Source organism: Egretta garzetta, unplaced genomic scaffold, assembly GCF_000687185.1.
Source record: "Egretta garzetta isolate BGI_Z169 unplaced genomic scaffold, ASM68718v1 scaffold213, whole genome shotgun sequence".
Lineage (NCBI taxonomy): Eukaryota > Metazoa > Chordata > Aves > Pelecaniformes > Ardeidae > Egretta > Egretta garzetta.
The window spans coordinates 2,074,397-2,083,375 of record NW_009259242.1 but is presented as its reverse complement, the minus strand read 5'-3'; the positions used below and the strand labels follow the sequence as shown (position 1 = coordinate 2,083,375).

At 45.3% G+C, this 8,979-nt stretch overlaps 1 protein-coding gene across 2 annotated transcripts; it reads right to left on the bottom strand.

Annotated features, from left to right (window-relative positions):
- Positions 1-37: 37 nt before the first annotated feature.
- On the bottom strand, positions 38-8,973 carry ADAP2 (ArfGAP with dual PH domains 2). Of its 2 annotated transcripts, XR_004841628.1 has the most exons (10): positions 7,950-8,973; positions 7,146-7,237; positions 6,925-7,010; positions 6,466-6,575; positions 5,643-5,789; positions 4,828-4,911; positions 4,384-4,446; positions 3,012-3,089; positions 993-2,425; positions 38-658 (listed from the first exon to the last, which is right to left on the bottom strand). XR_004841628.1 is itself a non-coding variant. In XM_035891628.1 (9 exons), the coding sequence occupies exons 1-9, from the start codon at positions 8,178-8,180 to the stop codon at positions 2,207-2,209; spliced, it is 1,110 nt and encodes a 369-aa protein (XP_035747521.1). In that variant the 5' UTR covers positions 8,181-8,973; the 3' UTR covers positions 38-2,206. The 2 variants fall into 2 exon arrangements, 1 of the variants encoding a protein (XP_035747521.1); XM_035891628.1 differs by having other exon boundaries at positions 38-2,425.
- Between the last annotated feature and the right edge of the window lie 6 nt (positions 8,974-8,979).

Sequence of the window (8,979 nt, the reverse complement as noted above, 5' to 3'; positions counted from 1 at the left end):
CCGGGGAGCCACCCGGGCCGGTCAGCCACCCGGGCCGGTCAGCAAGGCCGGCACTGGCCCATCTCCTCCTCTGCTGGCGACTTGGTCCGAGGGTTGCACCGTAGAAATGAACTGTGACGCAAAGCTCTCCGTGACCTGGCCTTGACTTTTACCGACTCTCAAAAAAAGTTGCCGTTATTTGCACGATTTCGTTTTCACAGGGAATTTCCCGGTTTTGTAACAACTCAGATTTGCTGACATGGCTGGTCTACCAACCCGTCTGGGAAAGGAAGCAACACAGCGCAGTGGGACTTGCAGAGCCCCATCCCTGTGAAGTTTAGGCTACTGGATGGACTGAACTCTTCTGAGGTCATCCTGGGTTACTCAGTTCCTCTCAAAATAACAACATAGGTCAGACGAAGACTGACGCTGTTCCTCGTACAAGTCAGAAGGTGCTTTGCTTCAAGGGCTGCAGCATTAGGTTGTTAAAAAGCTTCACTGAACCAGCATATGAGCTAGACTTAATGGGGTTGTGGGGGGAGAGAGAGAGTGGGAACACAGGGAAGTTTATGAGCGCATATCACAGCAAGCAAAACTGCTGCAGATTGCTCAGAGTTGAATGGTGATGAGCTGGCTGAGACGGGCAGAATGATGATCCAACTCAAAAAAGTCTTCTGCACTATTGTGGGGGGAAAAAAAAGTTAATCTCACTAATCCCTGCAAGTATTGGCACTTCCTCATTTCTGCAGAAGAGGAGAACTATTCTGGGTATCTCAGACTAGCTGGCAATAGCTAGCAAAAGGTGGAAGCCTCACCAGAAACTTAGTCTGCAAGACTTCCTCTCAATTTGCAAACTAAGGCTATCTGGAAAAGAAGAATTAAATATCTGAATGACTGGCTGCTTGGTAGAACCAGATCTCAGACTTGGTCTTGAGGCAAGAAAATACTCAGTGCGCTGTATCAGCCAATGCAAATCTTCACCAATTCCTGCACAGAACGGATGTAAGTGGTACCTGATTGGGACGCACCCACTCTCCACTTCCAGCACTGGTCCTCATTCATTGAGTGTCTTCAAGGAAGTCACTGAAGATAACACTTCTGAAACTAGTTTCTGCCTTTCAATCATAATCAAGCTCATTAAGCTTCAGCTGTTTTTTAGGAGGTGAGACAGATCAGCATATGTTCATCCTGTACTCACTATGTGTTTGTTGGGGCACTATGTGGCATTGCTTTGGAAAAATTTGGTCTTCACATGTTGGATTTGCCACTCATAAAAAAGTCAAACAGCAGAGACTGTTGAAAGCGAGGAGCTAGGAGTACTTGTCATCATTAGAGTGATTCCATTACAGTATCCTCCACAATTCAAACTTGACTTTTATTTTCTACTGTACCAGAAATGTAACACTGTAAAAGACATTAAACCCACTCTGTTGAAAACAACCATGTCCCTTTCTGAACAGGAGCTGCAGCCAGGTGGAGTGTAGCTGCCTGACACTGCTCCTCCCTGAGAAGGACAGCCGGTAACTTCAACATGACTTGGTATCTTAGATTTATTCAACAGGACACCCGCCATCCTCCTGGTAGGATACGGTATCTTTGCCTCTCAGTCACTGTCCCTGTGTATTCATGCAGCAGATGATCCTATTCACTGGCAGGATATATGCTGCTGGCTGGATTGTCAGGTACATCCTTCAGGATGTACAGGAGTCCTTCTGCCATCAGCCCAAGGATATATGCCGCTGGCTGGATTGTCAGTACATCCTTCAGGATATACAGGAGTCCTTCTGCCATCAGCCCAAGGCAAGAAGAGGAGGAGCTGATATAACAGCACTTGCAGGAGTCCTCAAGGAAATGCATGTCGGTCCTTCTGGGGTCAGAGTTTCTCCATTGATTTTGTTTTTTTTTTTTCCATAAGACAACACTGGATGATTCATCCCTACGTCAGGCTAGGAAGGCCTCCTCTGCTCAAAAGCAGAGAAGGGTAGGAAGAGAGAAGGAACTTCAAGCAAGGTTCTGCAGGGGCACAGATAATTTCTGAATATCCGCACTCCCTCTTACTCATTTCTCTGTTGCCCCCCTTTCTGTGCCTGTGGCTGCTGAAGGAAGAAGCCCTTTGAACTGGAGTCACTGCAGGGCCTTGAGCACCATCCTTGCCAACAGAAAGAGGCCACAGAGCAGTGCTGAATAGAGCCCAGGAAGTGCAGTTCAGCAGAACTCAGCGCTAGTCTTAACTAGTCAAAGGCTGGGCAATGACTCCATTTAAGGCATCTATCCACTCCCTCTGCTCCCTATCATTCTCACATATAAACACAAACTCTCTTATTGGTGTGACCACCGTGATCGCTGGTTTCCTCTTCTTCACCCGGACTCCCTGGGGCAAGCCAGCTCGTACTTCGTATCCCTCATCCATCCTTCCAATAAAAACCTGGCCCTGTGCAAATGCATCCTAGAAAGAAGGAAGCAGAAGACAGCCATTAGCCAGTGGACAGTGCAGCTCCCAGCAGACACTGTCCTGTCCTTTGACATGGAGCAGGAAGTGGGGATGCATGAAGGTGACAGGCAGCAGGAAACACACCTGAGTTTTTTTCACACTTATGGGCATTCTAAGAAGGAGGTAGGGACCCATCCTTACAGAGCTGGTCAGCAGGTATTCAGAAGGAGCAAAGAAAGATATTCTTGTGGCTAGAGCAGTGCTAGGCAGCAGTATATTGGGGCTGCCAAGCCTGTTACTGGTATATTGCTCATCTTGACTAAGGTTACAGGCACAGTGGCTGGGAGAGGGTGGGCTATAAATGCTGCAGGCAGTAGCAGCTACTTTTAAAAGACTTAGATCTTCCTCATAGCCACTGTAAGGGCCAGAGTTCCCAAACAGCTCAGCTTCAAAGAGATCCATTGACAAGGGGGATGAACTCTTGAGACTGAGCCTGCTTCAGCCTTGTGCAGCCGCTGGAAGAGCTGGGTGAGAACAGACCCTTGCTCCCCACTCAACTTCATGAAGGGGCTTGTGGAATAGTGAAGAACACTCCTCTTACCAGTGGATTTTTAAAGTACATCAGGTTCCTTTCTTGAGAATCCAGGCAGAACCAGCGCACCTTAAAGGCCTCTTTCTGCTGCAAGGAGATGGTAGAAGTTCTTTAAAGACCAAGTCCCAAAGGGGAGTTCAGCCTATTCAAGGCAGATCCCTGGACTGCTTAAATGACTCAGAGCTTGAGTTCAGTTTCATTCAGCCCCCTGACTGGTAACAGGTGAGTCCCTGCTGTGTGCAGCCCTCAGCTCCCTTCTCCCGGGGTTCACACTAGAGGTTTGCATTCAGTGACAATCCTTTGGGTAAGGCAGGGAAGTTTGGTTCTACCAGTGATCAAATTACCAGGATTAAGAAAGTTGCAGCAAATGGATTAATTGAAAGCACTGCAGAGAATGATCCCTGGGCCAGAGGTGATAATGAGGACAGCATGCAATCAATTTCAGCATTTTGGTTTGGGGGGTTGTCCCTAGCATTGCGGGATGTACCATGGTAGGGACAAATAATAGGTTTTTTAAAAAGTGCTAATTCCATCAACTACACTCATCTGACCATTCCTTGAGCTATTAATTGCTCTGTGCTGAACTGAAGGGTCCTCTTCTAAGGCTCACTTCAGTTTGAGAAGAATTTAGGCCTCAGGAGAAAAACCACACAATCTTCCATGCTTGTAGCTGTGAGTATTCTCTCTGTGTGTAAGTACCTGCAGGAAAATGTACTGGGCCACTACCACTGCGCTGGGCCAAAACCCCAGCATATTCAAGGCCAGCATTAGACCACTGAACTTTTTAGTGGGACTTTGGCTCACTCAGAAAACAGCAAGGCAAGAAGTGGTAATGTTCAAACAAAGCCTCGGATCTTTATCTCCTTCAGCGGAGCCTGAAATCTCCCTCTCCTGTTCCAAGGAGTAATGGCCCAAATACTTTCCCACAAAAACCAAACCAAACCATGGTCTTCACTGTGGAGAATTTGCTCAGTCATACTTTTCTGTAAAAGCAGATGTGACTTATGTGCTACTGACTTTCAAGAGAAACAGGGAAGTAGGGGAGTCAGCATGTGATGTGTTCTAGCAGGAGCTGCAGTTCTAGAGCTGCAGTTAGCAGCTACAGCAATCAATCTAGTGTTGCGTAATGGTACTTTGCATGTCCACTGCCAGCTAATCCAACTTGCTTACTCTTCAAAGAGGATTCTTCTTCCCAGTCTTATTTTCCACACAAAATAAAACATGATCCCAAAGAACATGAGCAGCTTGAACATAATGTCTTTTGTCAACCCAGGAAGCATATAGTCACTCAACAAAACATTTACTAGTAAATGTCCTAGAATTATCAAATATTCTCCACCTGGAATAATCCTGTTTGTGTACTGCCAAGTATGTAACTTACTTTTGGTCCTGTTTTCTCCATATATCCTTCTTTGACATAATTTCTTGTGATCCTGGGTATGAGCTAGGAGAACACAAACACAAAAAAAATTCTGTCTCATTCAAGCTTGCTTTTCTGTTCTGTTTCTGTCAAAGCTAATCACCATCAATTTTGGCTTTTGGGGCCTGGGGTTTTTTTTGGCTGCTCAGTAAAGGGAAGTCTGAAATAAGAAGGAACATAAGGTTTTTGAAAGATTACACTTTATAAGGACTACATGGAGACTTTTAGGCCTTAAATGTTTACTATGTTTTTGCATGTTATCCAGGGTGGCCTTTCCTTCTACCTCTTCTGTCCATTCCCAAGACCCATATGCTGCTGTTTGAGCACCTGACTCTGGCAGAAGTGAGAAAATGTTTTCCCATGCTATGTTTGCATAGACTGCTTCAAGCCCTGTTCAATTCTCACCTCAGGCTCAGGGACAGTTGGGAAGGTTGTTCTGAGATAATGGTAACGTGCTGCCCGAATGGCATTGAACCAGTCAACAATCTCCTGGGAAAAGAGCAAATACAAACATAAAGATAAGAGTAACAAGAAGGAGTAAAACTGCTGCCCCTCCAAAATGCCTTTTTCCTTCCCTGTGACCTTTTTGCAAAGATATACTTTCTCCCCAAGGGGCAGAGAGAGTCAGTGACTTGTCCCAGACACCTGAAAAACACTGAGCCTCCAAAATAATTAAAAAATGTCCCTCCAGGGAGGTCCCAGACATTCTGAGCTTGGACAGTCACCCAAGTCTGTGTACACAGGCTTTTCCAGTTGTTTCAGTTATGGATTGTTTAAAAACCTTTGTACCTAGAAAGACATGAGAACTATGGCAAGGGAAGAAACAAAAATCTAACAAACCCTGTAGACATACTTTTTAAAATTACCATTGTTTGCTTGGAAATAATGCAGAACAACAATATTTTCTACACATGCCAGGAAGGCTTCAAAGAATATAACCACAGAATTGTATAAAATGGTTAGGCAGTTACCTTACAGAGATTTACACATGTGCCCCACTGAGGCCTTAAGACTATTCAGGGTGTGAAGTTGAATATATGCCCCAATAGAACACGAACAATATGTTATAGTTATTAGTGTCAAATTCTGCAACTTTCTATATTCTACAAGTCATAGTGACTCCAAATAAAACCAGATCCTGCAGAAACAGGGTATCTCTTCCAAAATATAGATCCAACATCTAAGCATCTTGCTTATTCAAAAATCTCTGTGGTATTTACCTTTCCACTTTCGTGATAGACAAAAAGGTTCCTTGTTTGACCATCTGTGTTGTACGTGATCTGCAGCCCATGAGCGTGTTGGATTTTCTCTGTCTGGAACATTGCATTCAGATTCTCAATGTTGATAATGGCTTTTGGACCTCTGGACTGTGAAATGAAAACCATCACTTCATTAAAGGGCTCTCAGGGAAGGTGATGGAGGACAGATTCGCTGTATGAGAACTAGATCCCTACTAAAAAGAAAGCAGACATCCTAAAATATCTGAATATTGGATCTACCTGAAATATAAAGCCTTAATTACATGCTCCATAAAATGACTTACAAAGAGCGACTCTCCTCCCTTGACAAATGCTGGGTCACTATTTGAGAGGGATGTGTCTGAATTGCCAGGGGTGGGTTCTGTCTCCAGCCTCATAGCTGGAGAACAATTAGCTACACTCTCCCACAGAAGGGAGGCATGTTGAGGATGATGCTGCAGCAGTTGACGAGAGAATATTTTGCTAATATAAAAAGTAACAGCTGCTGACAGATCTCTTCTTCATCTTGCCATTCAACTGGCAGTATTCATTTCCTTTGTTCACTAAGCAAAAGAAGGCTGCAGGGTTAAGATAAGGGATGAGGAAAAGGGCCAAATCCGAAAGAGCAATTGCCTAAGATACCACATATGTTAATGGGGAAACATCTGGGCTGCTCCAAACACAGGCTGGCCTGGCTGCAAAACTAGTGACATAGCTATTTATGCTGTTTCTTGCTGGTGAAGAGCAGAGTCTGTGGACAGGCGCTGACCAGCTACCTATGGCCAACTCTGGCTGAGGAACTCACTTCTTTGATGTAGTACTTCATCACCCCTTCCCTTGCTGATAGGAGAAATCGCCTCTTCTGGAACTGTCTGCTTTCCCGCCCACGCTTCCAGAGGAATCCTTCACGGCTACCTGCAGATTGGACCAAGATAAGGGTCAGAGAAGGGCAGCACAATAGCAGGACTGTTTATCTAAATGGTGATGTGGCACAGTTTCAAGTCTCTTCTCCATCTGAGAATTTTTACCTCATATGAAAAAATCAGTGGAGAACTAGAGAACTGTAAGATCCGAATACACCCTTGCACTTGTCTAAGTGCCTTTTCTTAGGAGCTTCTTCTCAAAGTTAGACTCAAAGCAAGGCCTGCATATCCAACAGTTCAAGTATAACAAACCAACCCTAAAGATCTTCAAAGTTGCAAACATAACACTGTGCTGTTGGCCTTAAGGCTAACACCTTTTCCCTGACAATCCTAACTTTTACCTGCAGAACAAGGATCTTGGCAGACTCGGGTGGCAACAAATTCCTCACGCTCATATTTAGCTCTAATCCATTGCTCTCTTAAAACCCTGAAAGAGGAAAACATGGATAAAGCTGATCTGCCTCTACTCTATTTTCACCAACCAACCCAAAGAGACCTGTAGAGGGAAGCAGTAGTTCAATAGCTGTAAAGGTCTGCAGCAGCAAATACACCATCAACTTACAGGCAATCGCAGGACTGAGGGATGTAATAGTAGGGAGGGACTTTCGCCTCATATTTAGCTTTGGCACAGAGGTTCCCATGCTTCTTCATAAACTGAAATACAAAAGAAGTTAGTTAGGTGTGCAACTACAAAATCAATACTGTGCCATGAACATAAACCGACACTTGTATCAAAGGGAGCACTGAACTTTTTGCTCAGTCTCACCGTAACTTTCAGTGCATCTCTACATAGGTTTATAAATTCCCTTTGGCACTTTTTAGGTGGCTGAGCCTTTTTCAGTATTTACAGCGCTGAACCAGATGGGAAAAAACACAAGATTATGGTTGTTGATTAGAAGAAAAAAGAAAATTAGGAGAAAATATATTTACGATCTCCCTATACCTTCATCTCCTCCTAGACATTAACTGTGATTATGTTATTAACACAATTCAATTGAAAGATGAGAGAACCCATATTTAAGAAGAGTGTGTTGATTAGCGAATAGAACAAACTATCTGGAAGTATCCGTGTGCTTCTAAACCACAATGACGAGTTACTGTGTGCTATAAAAAAAAATACCCTGCAGGCTTTTAGAAACATGATCACCTAGTAGTGTAATTCGATTGAGTAGATTGTAAAAAAAAACCCCTCAAGTTACCCATGGAGTTATGTAAAAAAAAAACCCTCAAGTTACCCATGGAGTTAACTTGGCTCTGTGTGGTTTTGTTCCTCTGTCCATGGTGGACAACGTAAGAATTACAAGGCAGAGGAGGCTGTGATGAAATGTGGAGAAAAGTAAGTGAAGTACTGCTTTTTCCTCTGTACCTCTGTAAGATCGTTCTCCCAGAAGTCAAGCCGAAGGGATTTGACCCTGCTGATTTGAGGAAGATTGCGATGGATTCCAGAGCAATTCAAACAAATGAATATTCCAAGTTTGTAAGAAGCCCACTCTGGATCTAGATACAAACACAAAGAATGAACTAATACACGGGAAAAGGCACAGCCACTGGCAAGGGCAAAAAAGCGCAACTGATGCGCAGCCCAGGCTTCACACATAATAACATCAAATCCCACTCCACTGTTCGTGGCTGTCACTTCACTGTGTTCAGAGGAGCAGCACCTGCTTTCCCCAGTGAAGAATGTGGCCCCTGCATTTGTAGGCTCTTTCACCGACTATTTGTTTAAAAATTAATGTGACTGTGCAGGCAGCCGAGTGGTGATGTAAAAGCTCAGCTAATTATTAGTTCTGCATGGAAAGCTGCTGTTGCTGAATTAACAATGGAAGGATGTTGCGGACAGTGAGCACCACTGAGAGTACAACAGAGTATAACCACCCAGAGCGAGGACTCGTGCCCACTGCCCATGGAAGCTCCTGCTTTTGCCTGCTGCTGCATTCCCAGAAGCGACCTTGCTGAGTGGATGCTCAGAGGCATTCCGAGTGCTCTGGCAAGACCAGATCGCCACTTTCACCACGTTGCCCCCCGCTTCTCCCTTATCGCATCAAATGGAAGCTACTTGTCATCTTCTTCCAGCTGCTGTAGGCTACCGATTGACCGCTGGCTTCGGTGAGGGTGACTCCCACCTCGAACAAGAGCAGGGTGCCAGCCCGGTGCGGGCGTTCCAGCAGGCGCTTTGGTGGTGCCTTTCTCTGCGCTCATCCCAGTGCAGGGACATTTCCCCCGGGAGCTGGAAAACCACCCCACGCACTCCCCTCCTCCTCCAGCCCTGTGCGCTCTCTACAAATAACCCTGGGGAAGCTGCTGGTGCGCTGAGGCCACTTCCTGTCCCACGTTGTCCTCTCCTCGCCCCGCGGGGCTCACCGCCGCCCCTCCTGGCCCTGCCCGCTGAGGTGAGC

Coding starts and splice junctions, on each gene's coding strand:
- ADAP2 (XM_035891628.1), bottom strand. CDS start 8,180: ATGTGTGAAGCCTGGGCTGCGCATCAGTTGCGCTTTTTTGCCCTTGCC. Junction 7,238..7,949: donor GGGAGAACGATCTTACAGAG/GTACAGAGGAAA, acceptor TTTGTATTTCAG/TTTATGAAGAAGCATGGGAA. Junction 7,011..7,145: donor CCTCAGTCCTGCGATTGCCT/GTAAGTTGATGG, acceptor TTCCTCTTTCAG/GGTTTTAAGAGAGCAATGGA.